Consider the following 19,655-nt stretch of genomic DNA (forward strand, 5'->3'; position numbering starts at 1 on the left):
TTATGCCTTTGAGTATAGGGCCCTTGCTTCTCTTATAATGGCTATCCTAACTGCTGAAGGAATTGCATATCCCCATTTCTCAACTCATGTTAGGATTTTGTGACAACCACTCTGCCATGTATCCAACTCACAACCCCACCTTTCATTAAAGAAGTAGACATATCGAAATAGATTCCCATAAATTCTTCTAATTAGCTTACAGACATTTATAAATAAATAAATAAAAAAACCTATTCGGTCTATCAGTTCCAAGTTTGGGTTGCACGATGCTCACCTTCCAATTTGAGGGTACATCTATGGGTAATACATTTTTTCACTTTCTATCCCGGGTTTGTAATATGGGCTGTGAAGCATATCTGAGTCTTATAATCATAGAAGGTCACAAAATTAAGGCTCATGCCCAGATAAGATCAATCAGTTTGGCACTAATATATACTCAGAAGCACGGATATGCAACTTTGTGAAAAAATTGCGTATCGGACACATGTCTGACATGGACACGCTCTGACATGTTTCAACACGCGTCCGATACGCGGTCAATATTTTGGGATACGCGATCAACTCTTCGACACGTTCCAACACGTTTTTTCGACACGCAGTCAACTTTTTCCGACAAACTCCGACACATTTTTTTTTTTAGTCTTAAATTTATTTTATTAACTAAATATAAAAATAATAGTTTATAAATTAATTTTTTCTGTTATGAAATTTCATATGAAAAATTAACAAAATACGAAAAATTATTTTTGTTTATATTTATATTATGAAATTTGAATATTAGATTGGTTATATGACTTATTGTGGACTGTTATATGTATTAAATATAGATTATATTATATATATTAAATTTTTTATTTAATATCAAAACGTGTCCCAACGTGTCAAAATATGACATTTTTTAGAATTAACCTGTCGACGTGTCGTATCGTGTCGTGTCCCGTATCAGTGTCGGTGCATCATTGAATATATATACGCGAAATCCATAGTAGGAGCCCAGAATATGGCCCTAGCCCATGTTTTAGTGGCACAAGTGGACCCTACCACAATCTCAATAATGGCATCACTATTAACTATCCATTATGATTATAACCGTTAATAAGACCATATATAAAGATTTAAACAGGCGAATAAAGGATAGATTTCTCACGAGATTAACCCTTTAATGTTCATACTGAACATTGTCTATTTCATAATACTTGGTTCTTAAGATCCGTTTGGATGAGCTTTTTTTCAGTAGGAAGTTACTTTTTTTTCTTCCAAAAAACAAGCACTTTTATTTTAAAGTGCATTTGGATGCTGCTTCTAAAAAAACAGAAGTCATAAAAAAGCCAAAAAAATTTACTTTTTTTTATAAGCTAAAAATTTTAGCTTATCAAAAAAGCAAAAGTCAAAAGCTATTTTTTTTTTCAAAAAATAAATATTTTTTAAAAATTTTAAATAATTTATTTAAAATTTTATAAAAAACACTTTTAAAATAAGTAGGACATAGAAGTAACTTTTTTTAAAATGCAATCCAAACGCACTCTTGGCCCCGGCAATTAAATATGGCTGACGAAACTTATCATTTATCTTATTTTCATTTTATTTTTACCTAACTTATTTACTCAACAATAGACGTTTAGTTTTAAGCTTTTAGAAATTCTTATTTAATTAGTAACATTTTCAATTTGCATTTAAAATTTCACAATCATGATTTAAATCTTTTTAAATAAAAAATCAAGCACGTTATAAATATGCTAAGGCTAAGGTATTTTAAAAGTCTATTTAGCTTATCATATTAGCCTATTTATTTATAAGAAATCATGTTATAACAGAATAACTGTTCGAAATCGACAATCACACAGAATCGAGAAAACAGAAAAAGAGATAAGAGTAGAGAGATTGACACGATGATTTACCCTGGTTCACCCAATATAGGCTACGTCCAGCTTGTCTGTACTATATTCACATCACCGCCACTCGTTACAAGTCTCTCGGTTTACAAGGCAAATATAAATAGGATTACAAGAAACCCTAACAGCAGCTATTCATGGGCCCAAGCCCAAACTGCTAAGAAAATTACAATAGAAACAGAGGCCTAAACATTACCTAGCCTCTACGGGCCTGGGGGCGCTGCCCCCCGGACCCCTGCCGGGGCGGCTCCCCCGGACCCCCGCCCCCAGTTGCCTTTCTGCTGACCCCGACAATTAGGGCCAACATCATCATGTGAAGTATGAGCCATACCCAACAATAACCATATTCCTCGCCATTGTTTCTATTGAATAATAGACCCCTTATAATAGGTCATATATATGTTTTTTTAATAGGTTATATATTTGTTCGAAAATATGTATGTAAAATTATATTTGTCTAATGAGATTTTCTCGTATATTTAGTTTAAAAGATTTCGCAATATTTCATTAAATTTATATAAAAGTTTTAACTTTTAAGTTTAAAGTCATATCATTTTAACAATATTATTTACGCCGATTTCTTGAAGTTTATGAAATTTCGAAAAACATTTTACATGTTTTTTTACAGTTTTATCTCACACCTAAATGGATGTCTTTAAATATTTTAAATAGAATAATATTAGTATGATATGCTATATAGTATAAGGGATAGTGTTTCTTATGTTGTAAGAGATAATTTTTTCTCTTACATACACATAATAATATGTGAAATCCATATATTTTTTTATCTCTTTTCTCTTCTCATGACCTCATATGAATCCCGCACACTTTTATATGTGCAGGAGATAATTTACCTCTTATATGACAAACATAAATCCCACATTATAACCGGGAATGTCATGCCCTATCACTAAGCAAATTAATTACTGATTCTGCTTTAGAACTACGACCTACGAGTGCAAGCATTCCCATTAACCGGGAATGTCATCAGAGAATTCGATGCCATTCTTTTAGACCAAAATTGTAAGAAGTGTGTCTAACTAATAAAACGTCAGCAAGTATTCTTTTCTAGTAAGTATCAAATACCAGTGCTATGCATGTGCCACCAACACGAATATACTTATGGCTTCCACCTCCGAAGCACTCAAGTAGGAGTGTTGGGAGCTTCCTTTAATACATCAAAGGCTACTTGATCATTTATTTGAAGTTTATTATTAGATGGGTAAAATGGACAGTTTTGAAGTTTATTATTAGATCAACTCGCTTAGGCTATTTATTATATTACGGGAAAAGTTGACTAATATTCACTGATTTGCTTCAGAATCATTTATGTTCTTGTAATATTTTTTTGTCACGTATGCCTTTGTGCTTTTAAAAAAAAAAAATTCACAGAAGCATATGTGATAAAAAATATACTTTTTTGCAAATCACATGGGCTTATGTGTTAAAAAAAATCATAGAAACATAAGTGATTATGGAATAAACCATAGGGACATTAGTGAAATTTTCCCTTATATTATTAATGATTAATATAATTGTACATTGAATGATAAATGAGAAATGTTTTTCTTATATTATATGAGAAACCTTATCTCATATTACACACATATCAAAATTTAAGCCAGCATTTTTTTTTCTTTTCATTGTGGGACCCACCTAATTATGTCTCTACATAAGACAATGCTATCTCGTGTAACATAAGAAAAGCATTACCCATAATAAATAGTATGAAATTACCAATTCTTTAATCTTATGACATTTTTCTAAGTTAAGAGTATTTTCAAATTAAATTTTACGTTAATTTAAGCTAAGTTCATCTCTAAACTATCTTAAAGATGCACTAATCACTTTGACTTCTGTAAAGAACCTTGGGATACACCATCCCAAAAGCTAGCTCAAATGGTGGGAGTGCCCAAGGCCTTATAAAGGCCACATTAGTTGCACATACAACCAATGTGAGACTATATATCTCAACACGCCCCCTCACACAAGAGCCCATTGGGCTTGAAGAGTGGACAATGCAACAGGCTCAGCCTACCTGTGCTAAGTAACACGACAAGAGAAAGTGGAGGGCGGCGAGGCTCTGATACCATGTTAAGAACCTTGAGTTCACCACCCCAAAAGCTGGCTCAAATGGTGGGAGTGCCCAAGTGCCCAATTGGAGTTGCTAATGAATAAGATGAGTTGTATCAACTCCTTCCAGACCATGCTAGCAAAAATCAGTTATTAATGACACGTCATCCTTCTACTGCACAGTCTATGATTTGGCTCCATCACAAGCGTCTGGGGCATCCACCATTTAGTCTTTTGAAGTCTATGTTCCCTTCTCTGTTTCTCAATAAGTCGGTTGAGACCTTTCATTGTGATGTTTGTGAATTTGCAAAACACCATCGAGTGTCATTTCCTTCTAGCACTATTAAAAGTAGGGAACCTTTTTCTCTTATCCATTCTGATGTTTGGGGCCCTTCTAAAGTGCACAGTGTTTCAGGTACAAGGTGGTTTGTTTCTTTTATTGACGATTGTACTCGGGTAACATGGATATACTTGATGAAAGACAAGTCTGAAGTACCAGAGATATTTATTCGGTTTCATCACATGGTTGAGACTCAGTTTGGTAAGGGTATTAAAAGACTAAGATCTGATAATGGTACTGAGTACGTCAACCAACGCCTGTCACAATTCATTTCAGACAGAGGTATGATTCATGAGCTCACATGTGTTGATACCCCTCAACAAAACGGGGTTGCTGAAAGGAAAAATCGTCACCTCCTTGAAGTAGCTATAGCACTACTTTTTCAGACATCTGTTCCTAGTTCTTATTGGGGAGAAGCAGTGTTAGCTGCAACTTTTTTGATCAACCGTTTACCTGCACGGGTCCTTAACAATATCAGTCATATTCATTTCATGACTTCCTTCTTTCCTTCTGTCCCCATATTGCAGAGCCTTCCACCAAGAGTGTTTGGATGTGTTACCTTTGTTCATGTTTATAAACAACATCGGAGTAAGTTGGATCCTAGGGCTCTTAAGTGTGTCTTCCTTGGTTATACCCCTTATAAAAAGGGTACAAGTGTTATCATCCACCAAGTCAAAAAAATTTTATTTCTATCGATGTCACCTTTCAAGAATCTGAATCTTATTTCCTGGGTCTTCATCGTCATGGGGAGAACAGTTCTTCAGAAGACTCGTCCCCTTCCTTCTTTGAGTCTGGATCAGTCTTCTCTAATCCTAGTGTGTCTGCTCCTGGTGTGTCAGAACCTTCAAATACACCTGAGATACGGAAAATTTTGACACCTGAATTGATATATCAGAGGAGGAAACAACCCATACTGTCTCACCAGCAACCTCAATCGTCTAAACCACTGGTAAGTTCTGAATCTCTTGTTTCTTCTGAATCTCCTGTTTCTGATTCTAATATTATTGCCTCTCATGATTTGTCTGTTTCTTCTGATATCTCTAATGACTTACCCATTGCTTCTGCTTCTGATGACTTACCTATTGCCCTAAGAAAAGGAAAAAGAACTTGTTCCAAGAAATCTTGTTCTTCCTGTCCCTCTTGTACTCAATACCCTATCTCCCATTTTGTTTCCTCTACTAATCTTTCTGTGCAGCACAAAAGCTTTGTTTCAACACTAGATTCTACTTCAATCCCAAAATCAGTACATGAAGCTTTGAAAGATGGGAATTGGGCTCAAGCCATGCAAAAGGAGATGAATGCGTTGGAGAAAAATAAAACATGGGAGGTTATTGATAGACCCAACGGAAAGAAAGCAGTAGGATGCATATGGGTTTATGCCCTGAAATATAAGTCTAATGGCACTCTTGAGAGATACAAGGCTCGATTAGTTGCCAAAGGTTACACTCAAACCTATGGCATTGATTATGAAGAAACCTTTGCTCCAGCTGCAAAGATGAATACGGTGAGAATCTTGTTATCCCTTGCTGCCCATTACAATTGGGATATAAATCAATTTGATGTGAAAAATGCTTTCCTCAATGGTGAGTCAGAAGAAGAAGTCTACATGAAAATCCTGCCTGGTTTTGATTCTGTGAAGGGGGAAATAAAGTTTGTAGATTAAAAAAGGCCTTGTATGGATTGAAGCAGTCACCTCGTGCTTGGTTTGGAAGGTTTACTAAGGTTATGATGACCTTAGGATACAGACAGAGGCAATGAGATCACACTTTTTTCTTCAAGCACTCCCAAAATGGAAAGCTTAATGTGCTCCTTGTATATGTTGATGATATTATTATCACAGGTGATAATTTTGTGGAGAGACAGATTCTGCAAACACGGCTTGCCTCTGAGTTTGAAGTCAAAGACCTTGGGAAACTGAGATATTTCCTAGGGATAGAAGTAGCTCATTCAAGCAAAGGAACTTTTATCAGCCAGAGGAAATATGTTCTTGATCTTCTCAAAGAAGCAGGAAAGCTCAGGTGTAAACCCTCTAATACTCCTATTGAGCAGAATCACAAGATGAGCTATGAAGAAGAAAGTCCTCCAGTTGATAAAGGACAATATCAACGGCTAGTTGGAAAATTGATATATCTGGCCCCATACTAGACCAGACCTAGCTTATGCTGTTAGTGTTGTCAGTCAGTTTATGCACGATCCAAAGGAAAAACACATGCAGGCAGTAGAGAGAATTCTTCAGTATCTTAAAGATACTCCTGGTAAATGATTGTTATTCCGACGTGATGGCAATCGATCTTTAGAAGTCTACATAGATGCTGATTATGCTGGATCCGTGACTGACCGTCATTCTACCACTGGTTATTACATGTTTCTTTGCGGTAAATTGGTGACATGGAGAAGTAAGAAACAAGATGTGGTTGCCAGATCAAGTGCAGAAGCTGAATTTCGAGCTATGGCCCAAGGCATTTGTGAGTTACTGTGGCTGGAAATTGTACTAAATGTTCTCAAAATAAAATGTGAGGGACCTATGAAGCTGCTATGTGATAATAAGTCCGCTATTTCTATAGCTCATAATCAAGTTCAACATGATCGGACTAAACATATTGAGGTCGACCGCCATTTCATCAAAGAAAAACTTGATAGCGGGTTGATTACCACTCTATACATTCCCACTGGGCGTCAATTAGCTGATCTATTGACAAAGGGGCTTCCTTCAGACAGATTTCAAGAACTTATTAGCAAACTGAGAATGATAAATATCTATTCCTCAGCTTGAGGGAGAGTGTTGTAAATATTATTACTATTTATTTATTTGTTATTTGTTGTTTTAGGCTTAGCCCATTAGGTCAAATATTATAGATCTTGTATTCTTTATAAATATAGAACCCTTTTGTACATATGATTTACAATTCTATAATATATTTCAAGTATTTCTATATTAAAATAAGGATTTTAAATACTGGCCTATGGTCAACATCCGGTAATCTAAGATAGTGCAATCATGTGTGGTATGTCAAACAAAGCTTCAATGCATAATCAATGGAAGTTAATTAAAGTTAACTCAATTGATAAGAATTTATGTCATGTACTCAAAAAAATTCTGACAAAAAATGGGAATGATTTGTGGATTTCCAACAACTAAAATGGCTTAAACTAATAAGATAGCAATTACAACGCTTGTATATTAAGAATAGGAAAAAGTGAAACCATTGTCAATTTGAAATTGGTCAAGTCAATCTAACCCCCCCCCCCCCCCCCCCCCCCCCCCCCCGCGCGCAACCGCGACACATACAAGTTCCTTCGCGTATAAATATCAAAAAATGAGTAAAAAAGCAAAACGAAAACTCTTCTGGCTCTTTCTGTATCGAAGGCAACAAATGCTATATGTATTAAAAAACCTATATTACGGAGTATAATAGAGAAGGATTTGAATTCCCTCAGAGTTAAAAATTAATTATGTGATCATATTATTTAATCACAATTATTTATTGATGATACGATAAGAGAGACTGAAAAATGTATGATTTTTAAATGAGTTATTATAAAAAATATATGATATTTAAATGAGTTATTATAATCAAATAACATGACTATTTTTTCATATAAGAGAATCGAAATCTAATAAAAATTTATATAGAAAAATTCAGAGAAATAGTATTTGAGAGTTATTCATAAAGAAAGACAGAATGGTAACGATAGGATTAACTCGTCTTAACTCATAAATTGCAAATTATTGTTTCCTCAATTTAGAGGGTCCAGCAAAGAAAAACATTGTTACCATCCTTTTGATTAATTAAGTTGATTGATAATTAAATTACTAGCTCGCAATTTGCCACACCTACATTAATTCACCACAAGCACAACTTATCACTCTTCTACTTTAACGTGACTAGATAATAAATTCTCACTAGCTAGATTTAATTTTTATTTGCCTCAGAAATTTTTCTTTAAAAATAAAAAGAGGTACAAATGTAAGTGATATTAAGTGAAAAGGGAGAGGAAGAACGGGTCCAATTCCAAACCGCACTATTCATTTACCAAACTACCCTTCTCATGGACACGCGTTTTACTCGTAGCCACGCGCTGCGCGTACCTTCTCATCCCCACACTGGAACCGCCAGTTTGGCCTCTCACCACGTCATCAATGTGGGTCCGGACCCCTTTCAAAACCCTAAATGCACGATACATGCACTCCAAATTCACTTCAAACTCAAATCCAAATCCAAACACCACCTCCTTCATCATACAGCTCTGAGAACGACACGTGCTACTCTATGGAAATCTCCACCGTAGGAGCCAGATCTTACGGTCAGTTTCTTGGACAGCCGAGAAATCGATGCCACCCGTTGGATCACGAATCAGGAACATATCAACGGTAGAGAAAGCTTCCCGAATACCCACGGGCAGATCTAATCGCCTTTAAGAAGCGGCCCCAGCACCTTCTCATTCCTCGCACAGATTAGGGTAAGCGAAATTCCAAACCCTAAACGCTACGTTAATATCTGTTGTCTTCTCTCTCTCGATCCCGAAACTCTGTCACCTCCGGTGGCGCGTGAGGGATTTCAACGGCGCGTGAAGATCTCTTTGGCGCGTGATTTCTAATTTACCACTGACTCATGCCTTGTTCGACCTGCATTGGGAAACTCATGCCGGAGCCACGCTGGAATCTCACCGAACGGCCGTGATTTTGCACCTCTATGGCTTCCGCCGTTCTAGCAAACCGGAACGAACCTAATTGGCCCCAGCATAGAGGTGGTGGAGCAGGATTCATGGGAAAAGTGCCTTTCTCTAACAGTAACCCTAACCCTAACCCTAAATTTGGGAACAGCAAGAGGACCCAAACGGCGTCCGATGATGCTTCCTCCATCAACCGGCGATCGAACGATGTCAATAACTCCCAGTATGTGACATTCAACGTCGCATCGTACACGAAGAAGGATCTGAATGACCTCAAGAATCGCCTCGTCTTGGAGCTCGAACAGATTCGGAAACTCAAGAGTCGAATCGAGTCTGGCGAGTTTCAACCTGGACAGAGCTTCAACGGCCAACCCAAGAAATCGACGAACAAAAAGATTTCCGGCAACAAGCGTCCCTTGCCGTTGAATTCCGCGAAGGATTTGAAACGGTCGCATTCGGATGTTGGGAACTTGATGAAGGGTTGTGCCCAGGTTTTGCAGAAGCTGATGAAACACAAACATGGGTGGATCTTTAATGTTCCCGTTGATGCTGTCGGGATGGGTCTTCACGATTACTACGATATAATTAAGCGACCCATGGATCTAGGTACCGTGAAATCGAATCTCGCCAAGAACATGTACGCGACCCCTTCGGATTTTGCGTCTGATGTGCGATTGACGTTTAACAATGCACTGACCTATAACCCCAAGGGTCACGATGTGTACACCATGGCGGAGCAGCTTCTTGCGAGGTTTGAAGAACTGTATCAGCCGTTGCATGAGAAATCTGAAGAATGGACGAGACAAGATCGCGATTATGACGAGGAATTGCAGGCCAGTTCGTGGAACCATGTTGAGCCGGAGAGGGTCAGGAAGAAGGAGACTACGATTCCTCCTACGAAGTTGTTACAAGAGCCACCGCAAGCCCCCCCTGCAAGTTCTTCCAACCCTCCGCTGTTGCAGTCTCCGGTTCGCACGCCTTCCCCTATGCGAGCCCCTCCAGTGAAGCCTTTGAAGCAACCCAAGCCAAAGGCCAAGGACCCGAATAAGAGGGAGATGAGTCTTGAGGAAAAACACAAGTTGGGAATTGGGTTGCAGAGTTTGCCTCCAGAGAAAATGGAACAGGTGGTGCAGATCATAAGGAAGAGGAATGGGCATTTGAAGCAGGATGGGGACGAGATCGAGCTAGATATTGAGGCTGTTGACACAGAGACCCTTTGGGAACTTGATCGATTGGTTACTAATTGGAAGAAGATGGTGAGCAAGATTAAGAGGCAGGCACTAATGAGCAATATCAATAACAATATGGCATCAAGCAAAAGCAATGGGGTAATTTCCTTCCCTATTAACCTTTGTTTAATTGGTTTCCTATCTTCCTTAGCACAGAGAACAGGGTCATTGTCAGACACTAATTTTGCTGTTTTCTTATATGACTAAATTGACAGGAATTGCCTGCTAGTGAGAAGATTGATGCTGTGCCAGTTGACGCGAAGAAGCCAAAGAAAGTGGAAGCAGGGGATGAGGATGTTGACATCGGGGACGAGATGCCAATGAGTATGTTCCCCCCTGTGGAGATTGAGAAAGATAAAGATGTCGTTGGAGGCCATGCAAGTAGTAGTTCTAGTAGCTCGAGCGGTTCAAGTAGTGATTCCTCGTCGTCAAGTGGTATTAACCTGTTTCTAGTAGGCTTTGGTTTGTATTTGAAAACCATTTTCGGCAGAGAAAAAAAACTAAAGTTTGAATTGTGTTGTAGATTCGGATTCAGGGAGTTCCTCGGGGAGTGATTCTGAAGCAGACAATGGGCACTCGTAGAAGCCAGGGTTTTTGGAACTAATGGTCAAACAAGATCAATGCGGGTAGGCGGATGAAGAAAATGTTTGCTTCATTTGGCTTCCCTTGAGGGTGCGGCTCGAATGTATGCACGAGGTATGTCCATTTTGTTTTATGGCGCTATGAATTTAATTTTTTGCAGATGGAATGATACGCTAAACTTGGAATTGCATATTTATTTCAGGTGGTATGACCATTGTTGGCTGGTTCAGCGTGGGAGTAGCTGATTGGATTTTGGTGCTGAGCCCCCCTGCTCGAGGATTTGTGGTGTGAGATAGATGTAAATTGGTTCCGGAAACTAAGAGTTAATCAAAAGCAATTTGTAGGCAGAAGGTAGACTGAAATGTGGTGAAAATCCTTTAGGATAGATGCGTTAAAGATTAGGAATAGAACGGAGAGAATTAGTGTTTTTTGAGTTTTATCTTGTACACATTACAACAGTAAATAGATGGATGATCCTCTTTGAAGAAGGCCTTTTGTGGAGCTATGCTTTAAAAAAATTTCGTTTTGTATTGTATCAAGGACTAGCAAGATCGTACTTTACCAAGGAAATTATGAAAAGAAATTTCACATGAAAACGGTTTACCAGGAATAGTGTCAATTCTATTACCAACACAAATGGGGATCAGTACTTGAGTCGGACTTTGTACAGAATTGTTAATTAACCAACTTTGACAGAATCACATCATAGATAAAGCAAGCTTATACCCAATAAGTTAATTGCTAAGGGAAAACAAATGGAAAATCGAGCGAATGGCTGAAAATTTCAACCTTTAACTAATACAATTATGCAAATTCCTCTTTACGTATTTGTTAAATAACATAACAGGCTGAATTGCTAGGTCAAAATGAAATAAAAGAACTCAAAGTAAGGACCATAAAATTTCATCTCTTTACTAGCTCAAAATGGCATCATCTGTAACATAGTAAAGCTTAAAAAACAAAGCATATCCAGAAAACAAACAAGAATAACAAATTTAAAGTTTTACCAAAAATTCCAACATCAAACACCTCAAGGATGTTCGTGAAAGCCCCTCTCCCCTCCCTAATTCCTCTTCCAAAAGCTTGGAACAAGTCCAATCTTGAAAGAAACTTGGAGCACCAATCTCATCATACTAGTGCTTTTTGCACCTGTACTTCCAATTTGTTTTGGTATGTTAGGTGTGGCGAGCAGTGTAATATCAATAACCTCTTTAATTAGCTTGTAGCAGCAATTCTATATTCCATTGTCTATTTTTCCAGCTTCTTCAAATTAATGAATTGCTCACCAAATTGAGCCTCAAAGGCAGCTTGAGCATCAGGTGCCATAGTTTTAACAAAAGACTTGTTGAGGTTAAGCTTAGACAAGATCTCAAAGACCCTGACACAAAACTTATGTACTTCGGTCCGCCTTGCTGATTTGCTTGGCATATTTGTCACCAACTCTTTCATTAGGTGAGTGAGCTTATCCAAATTATTTTTTAGAATCTTTTTTGATGCATTCTGATCATCAGTACTCCCTGCTACCAGTGACTTCAATATTTCTGTTACCAAATCGAGTGCCTCCACCCGTCGAAAGTCTGACTTGGCACTTCCACATCTCTCCATAATAAAGCCAAGTATAGAATGTCCAATCCATGGTCGTCTTCGAAATATTTCCTTTAAAAAACCAGATTTGATTTGAGACTTCTTTTTGTCAAAATACCCCACCAATACTTCCCGGAAAATTTGAACAATCCTCTGTAGTTCGGACTCTGAGAAATTCCTTGAATCAATAATTTTCAAAATCCAGAAGGTTGAAGTTTGGGCAAGGGAAGAAACCATTTTCTGCCGGTTCAAGGCAGCTGATTGCTTTGATGGGTTAGATGCAGACTTTTGCCTTTTAATTGGTTTTGATGCTAATTTCAAATTTCTTTCCAACAGAGATTCAAGAGTGGATAATTGGATTCCATCATCCCTTGGATACTCCTTTGCTTTGAATATTTGCTTTTGTAGTATTCCCCATATACGCTGTCCAAGCTGCTCACTAACTTCTGCTGTATGTGGGTTCACAAAAGCCTGAGCCAAATTTGAGTACACCATAAGTACCTGAGGCTTACCTGTATAATATCAAGACATCATGAGTGAGTAAACACGAAGTTAAAAAGATCATGATAAAAACTCACCAGAAAGTCATGAATGAAGCTAACACATTGAACTAGTAAATTACATGTACTAGAATAAAACAGAAACTACTGAACCTCAATTTCAACTTCCCTAAGCCAGTCTAGTGATCATTGTTCATCATTCTTTCGATTCTCAATTGGTGCAAAGCCATTGCCAAATGTAGCACTCAACTTTCTATTCAGGGCAACTTTGAACTTCTTGTGCAAAAATTTTATTGTGAAATGCAAAAATAGCACTTTTTGTAAATTTCCCCCCCTTTTATGATTATCACATATACAATATGAGAATATCAGCATGAAAAACATAAAGCCAGCCCGAGAACTAATAAATAATATAAGCAATGTATACTTGCCCGGATTTTCATGAAGGAAAATTTCCAACAATGTAAGGATGCGAAGTTTGAACAGCACAAGCTGGGAATGAGCAGTTTCACCCCCAGCCTGATTTTTCTTCTCTTTGAAAATCTGAGCAAGATATGTATCAATCCTAAACATTGCATCATCATCCATCCCACTATCAGAATCATCGGAAGCTTCAGGATGGTCATGACCAGTTTCATCTACCTCGACTACTGGCTCAGAGTCATCTGTATGCTCATCACTCTCGCCTGTTTCACCGGTCTCAGCTTGATCAATTTCTTCATCTTCGATATTGATGAAGTCTTCGTCTTCATCATCTTCATCGTCATCATCTGCACTTGTGGTGTCTGGATGTCTTGCAGGTTTTAAATTTTTCTTAATGACCCGCAACATCCGCATCAGTCCATCATCAGTGATATCATCACAAAAATATTTAAATACCTACATATAGAGATAAGTGTTAGATAAATAGAAACTAAAAAACAGTACATAAGCCATGATATTTATATTTAGGTCAAGTTTTAAATAATGAGTCCACCCAGAGATGACTAAGTTTTCTCAATGGTCATTTCAACTAAGTACTTCAACATCTCCTACCAAAGCTGTATACCATATCATTTATAGCTCAACCAATTTCTAACAAATCTATCTCATATCACAACCAGGTCACTCACAGAATACATCAATTAAATTGGATAGCATATTCATACCCTCCATTCAATTAAGGTGTCCAGATGGCAAGAAAATACCATGCAGGCATAGCTATTAGAAGTGAAAACATAATTGCAGGAATAAGGCCCTCATTAACAAAGGATTCATGATTAGAACTGACAAGGAAACGAAATAATCAAGGAGACTTCCACAGAGTGGTTTTCGATATTATGGTATCCGCACAAACGGCACACACACAAAAGGGACTACAGCAAGCTGGGAACTATTAGCCCTAGAACACTGACTCCACCTCATCTCCACCTAACTAAGTAAAAACAATAAATTGCACTATTGTTTTAGGAACTTCTATTTTCACAGAAATCTAGATGGAGTTAGCTACGCTGAACACCCACAAAACAAGACAGTATATGCAATTCAAAAAGTGAGTTAGAGCGTTGGTTTTGGTTTTGGGTAATTGTATAATACAATGTCATTCCAGTGCCCAACCCTTATTCGACTAGGCTCTTTATACATCAATGAAAAGGGTAGAATGTAGAATGTAACGTAGGCTCAATAAAGCCCAGATCAAGAATTACCTCATAAAGCTTACAACCACAGGACTCTATTTTGGCTTCAATTTAACCAAGCAAAACATTGTTACTTGTTAGTTGGAGTTTGGATTATATGTTCAATTCGGGTAAGGCCCAAAAGAAAAAATTACACACATTTCAATGTAACACAGCTGATATGTTACGACTAAAAAATGGAGGAATCTTCTTGTGTACCAAAATGGGAGAAAAAATTTCAGTTATTTATTTTCCATTTTCATTTGAATATTTGAACAGCTGACTTGCCTTTCCCAAACAAGAGATTCAGATCCGTCCCACATAGTTCTACGTGAAAGTTTACATATCCCCTCAGCACAATGCTAAGATGCAACAGCATGCAGGCATGCGCTGAGGGAATATAATGTGGCAATCTAATCTACTTGATGTACAATTATGAAGCTGTAAAAGATAAAAGTCACATCTTTCATTATAACCTGTTCAATGGAAGACCGCATAGGAGCTGATGACTGTGGAAGTAGAGAGAGTAATGTATCCACAAGAACGTCCATCAACTCCGGAGCATCTTCAACCTCCAAATCATCTTCTCCAGAGGACTCGGGAAGATCAGAAGCAGAAAAGGTTTTCCTACAACAGATGATGAGTTCAGATGCAGCTTCTGAGTACTCCCCCGGACGAAGAAGCACTTGCAGGAGCAACTGGATAAGCAAGTATCTCAGTGCATGCAGTCTATTAGCATCAGCACTACAGCCATGGCTCCTTTCCTGATTATCATTAACAAAAAAGATGAAAGAAAATCACAAATATTAATAAAAATAAATGAAATTAAACCATAGTTCATATAAGATGAAAATCACAATGTTTTATCCCAAAAACTACCACTATATAAAAGATGCAGAGAATAATAAAATAATCAGACAATCAACCTTAACGCATACAGAGGTCAAAACATACACCAAGATTCCTTAAACCAGATCAAAGATTTGGTATAAGAACTTATATATGCAAATGCCACTTCAAAAGTTATCACAACATTTAAAGATGTTTCATCATACACAGATTTATCTAATTTCTCTAATTTTGTTGATCAGGTGAAATAACAAACCATCCATGCTACACCAGAAATTGGATCACATTAAGTTTCAAGAAGCATAATAATGTCTTGGATCTTCCATATTCCCAAATTACCGTGTGAAGCATCACTAACAGCAAATACAACCAGCCCAGACTTTATTGCTAGTCTGCCCAGACACACTAAGATGCTTAAAGTGTAAAATATTAGAGGAAATGATGCTACCAGTATAAAGAAATTAACAACAAATAAAACAAGAAAAACCCAAAAGTGAAAAACTATTAAAAATATTGCAGAAAAACCATGCATATAAATGGTAACAGTGAGCCCCAAATCCAACTAAAGATGTGGTGGGGGAGTCTTAAACATGGAATCAAAACCAACTACCAGACTATCCAATAAGATTTAGTGGAATCTAACACATAAGACAGTTTAACCATTAGAACATTGAATAATGTAACTGCTAAACCTCATCATAGCTTAAAAACTTAAGACGGACCACAATAAGTTTATTTCTAAGCATCAATAATAGTCACAAGCATAATTACCTCTCTGGATAATCTTGCTTCCATTGCTTGCAATTTTTTTACTGCTTTTTCATCCTCATCATCTAAAGACCGAAAGAGGGAAACTGAAGGAATGTTGCATAAGGTGCCAAAAAATTTCATGAAGTATGAACCAAGATCATTTGGCTCAGGGCTATTAGCCAAAGCACATGAGCCCTCCTTCTGAGCATTTGCCAATAACAACTGCAGCTGGTCAATACACATCTTGCAAAGAGCATTTGATGTGGGAGATTTTGGCCACCTGAATTTCTCCTGTAACTCAAAAGAAGTCACCTCAGTGCCAAGAGATGCGGTGAACAGACCCTGAACAGCCAGAAATTTCATGATTTCTTTTTGTACTCGGAACTTCTCTTCAAGATCCAGTTTCAAGTATTTCAAAATAGTGGGAAGGGATTCTATAACCCAAATCTTCAAAAAGTCATAATTCCCATTGGTCCTAGGAGAATCCTTATCCTCAATATAACCTATTTCAGAATTTTCATCTGTTGTTTGACTCTGGTCTGAAGGTTCCTCCAAGGCATTACCTTCATCCACAAACAGGTTCATTAAGTTCTGAATAAAAAGCATGCAACCAGGCTCTGTTTTGAACTGTGACATAATATCTTTAACAGCCTTTGTTCGTGTGATACTATCAAATTTTCCATTGCTGTGTTTCTGAATAGCCACTATAACAGCAACTCTTCTGACATCATCATCCCCCACCCAATCTGACAATTGTTTAAGAAAATGCTGCGCAACTTTATACAGCCATGTGTTTTTTGTTGATAGTACATCCATTAGGCACTGAACAACTTTGTTAGACAGAACAACAGGAACTAAAGATGCAGAAAGCTTTTGGAGAAGAAGAAACAGAACATCAAAAGCTAAGTGCTTACGGTCATGAGATGAGAGGAGAAGGGATCCCTCAATAATTATTTCACAGAAAGACTGAAGATTTTTCTCAATTTCTTTGTCAGAAGAGCTAGATTTTCGACTCTTTTTGTGTTTCTTTAATGAATTAGAAGCTGATGCCACATCTTCTAATTGCAGAATAGTATTAGGTAAAAGAATATTTATCAAAACAGGCCAAACACTATGAATACGAGGCTGACAGAAGGTTGATTCCTGCCACATTCAGAAAATACATAAGAACCATTTCTTTATATAATTATATTACTTTCAACCAAAATAGTATTGCCCATAGATGGATGAATGAACAGCTACCTTCAAGCAATTACTCAAGGAGGACAGGTGATCAGTGGAGAAAAGCTGGCTGCAGCTGAATGGATTTGGTAGTAGTTTGCCAAATATGGGGCTGTCAATAGAAATCTTCTCTCGAATTTTTAAAGCAAGGAGCAAAGCATCAGGATTTCCTTCTTCTATAGCAGCTTCAAACCACTCCTGAAGTCCAGGAGCTTCAATAACATGATTCAGCAATACTGCAACAGGCAACTACAAAAAAAAAAACAATAATAATAATAATAAATATAGTTAGGCATGACAGGTGAAACATATGACCTGAAGCAATATGAAGTGAGTCTCAAAGTCACCAGAGAACTGGGGAGAACCATGGCATATAAAAAGTCAAACAAAACGTTTAACAAATGGTCCACGAGAATGTTAAAATTCTTTCAATGTTCAGGTAGATGATCCTATAAGAAAGTGATCTACTCATAGCATAGACACTTCTGATGATGCAGGTAGTTGTTTGCATGTGACTGTAAGGGTCTATGCACATGCACAAATGCATTATAGTTGGCAGAAATATTTGCAAATCTTCAATAGAAGGAAAAAAGAAAATAACACGAGAAATAGCAGAAAATCATATAAAAAGACAAGAAGATGGTCTAGCAAGTACACGCTAATTCCAATCCAAGAGATGCATCAAAACATCCAATAAGACCAAAAGATGATTTCACCTTCTCGCAACTAAATTTACTAGGATGCCAACAAATAATTGGTATAGATAATCTCCATTCACAAGCTGTCTGTTTTAACTAAAGTTGGTATAGTGTGATCAAGACTACATTGAAACCCATGAAAATATCACAACATAGTGGGAAACAAACATTAGACTTGGCAACAGTCATTTTAAGATAAAATTCTTTTATTCTTGTAATAAAAAATATGGAGAGAGAGATTAGAACCTTTTCGACCAAGTCTAAAATTATGGAGACTGCAGGCTCTTGCAAGTACCGCTTTTTCTTTGCAAGAGCGATAAGAACACTGATAAATTCTCTAATGTATGGAGTGTTTTTATCCTTATTCAATTCCTGTGTAAGTCTTCCAGATCGAGCCAGAGCACCATAAGCAAATAAGCGACCCAAAAGACAATCTTTTGCTTCCTGCAATTTCACAAGTAATACACAAATATAGTACTACCCAGCAAGCTGAGGAATGAACCAAAACAAAATAATAAAGCCACGGCCATCTCCTACCTGACCCTTCATTGACGAAGTTACTTCCAATAAATCAACTACAAGTTTAAGGAATGATTCGACCTTGATGTTATGGATAGTGCCAGCTAAAACTGTTAAACCTAAAGCAAAACCTTGTCGTGCACACTGCAAAAGCAATGAAAGATGTCATCTCAGCAAGAAAATCAGCAAGCAAATTTGCAATATCAACGAGCAGAGTATATTTATTCCAACAAAAACCTATATGAACAACATCCAGGTAACAACTAAACATGATTTAAAAATTGCTAGTTCCCCTGCTCTAATCACATAGGCTGGAAACAAAAAAGCAATGATTATTATGCAGAGCTTAATCACATTACAAAAACAAAACCTCACAGAACAAACACAGTACACAAACCTCTCTTGACGAAGATACACCACGAATAAGCCTACGAACAGCATATCTCACAGAAGGTGCACAGTCATCCAATCCATCGTCTTTCTCAGCTTCCAACTTGAAACCACCATCACCAATCTCCTTCTCATTCTCCTCAAGTCCATCATAAGCATTCTGAACTTCCTTCAACTCCATCACCATTTGCTTAACGGCAGCTTCCCTCACTGACTCAGCCGCCGCAGCCAAGTCCTTGAACACACCAATGTGAAACTCCGGAAGCGCACCGCCGCTGCTGCTGCTGCTGCTGCTGGTGGCCGAATCCACAGATTGAGCCGCAGGTTTCACCTCCAAATCTACGGCTGCGGTTGCGGTTGCGGTTGCGGCGCGGCGCCTCTCCTTGTCCACAGCTTTCCTTTTCTTCTTCCTCTCCATAGGCTTAACAGAAGAACCATCTGACATGTGTTGTTCTCTTTCTCCATCTTCCTTCTTTGGTTTCTTCTTCAAGGGTTTCGGAGAATCGAGTTCAACCTTCGTTTCCTCTTCAGAACCACCAGAGTTCCTTTTCTTACTACCCATTCTACAATACAGTGGCACTCGCGATGCGTTGCCGCTTTTAGGGTTAGGCTCAGTCCAACACTTTCTGGTCAAGACGATTAGTCTCTTATTATTGGTTTTATATCATATGTCTCCGACTTAATTAATTAATTATTTAT

The 19,655-nt window shown here is 37.6% G+C and overlaps 2 protein-coding genes across 2 annotated transcripts; one reads left to right on the forward strand and one right to left on the reverse strand.

Moving 5' to 3' along the window:
- The first annotated feature begins 8,770 nt into the window (after positions 1 to 8,770).
- LOC133313458 (transcription factor GTE7-like) lies at positions 8,771 to 11,373 on the forward strand. Its single transcript, XM_061514831.1, has 4 exons — positions 8,771 to 10,307; positions 10,424 to 10,643; positions 10,732 to 10,904; positions 10,993 to 11,373. Exons 1-3 carry the CDS (start codon positions 9,000 to 9,002, stop codon positions 10,788 to 10,790), a joined length of 1,587 nt encoding a protein of 528 aa, XP_061370815.1. The 5' UTR covers positions 8,771 to 8,999; the 3' UTR covers positions 10,791 to 10,904; positions 10,993 to 11,373.
- A 307-nt stretch (positions 11,374 to 11,680) lies between these two features.
- On the reverse strand, positions 11,681 to 19,543 carry LOC133313465 (rDNA transcriptional regulator pol5). The gene is made up of 8 exons (XM_061514840.1): positions 18,964 to 19,543; positions 18,585 to 18,710; positions 18,294 to 18,491; positions 17,371 to 17,598; positions 16,150 to 17,271; positions 15,006 to 15,293; positions 13,306 to 13,753; positions 11,681 to 12,886 (listed from the first exon to the last, which is right to left on the reverse strand). Exons 1-8 carry the CDS (start codon positions 19,516 to 19,518, stop codon positions 12,039 to 12,041), a joined length of 3,813 nt encoding a protein of 1,270 aa, XP_061370824.1. The 5' UTR covers positions 19,519 to 19,543; the 3' UTR covers positions 11,681 to 12,038.
- Positions 19,544 to 19,655: the final 112 nt, after the last annotated feature.

The sequence above is a fragment of the Gastrolobium bilobum genome, unplaced genomic scaffold (assembly GCF_033153095.1).
Source record: "Gastrolobium bilobum isolate Gb01-03AN ecotype WA unplaced genomic scaffold, APGP_CSIRO_Gbil_v1 utg3603, whole genome shotgun sequence".
Taxonomy (NCBI): domain Eukaryota; kingdom Viridiplantae; phylum Streptophyta; class Magnoliopsida; order Fabales; family Fabaceae; genus Gastrolobium; species Gastrolobium bilobum.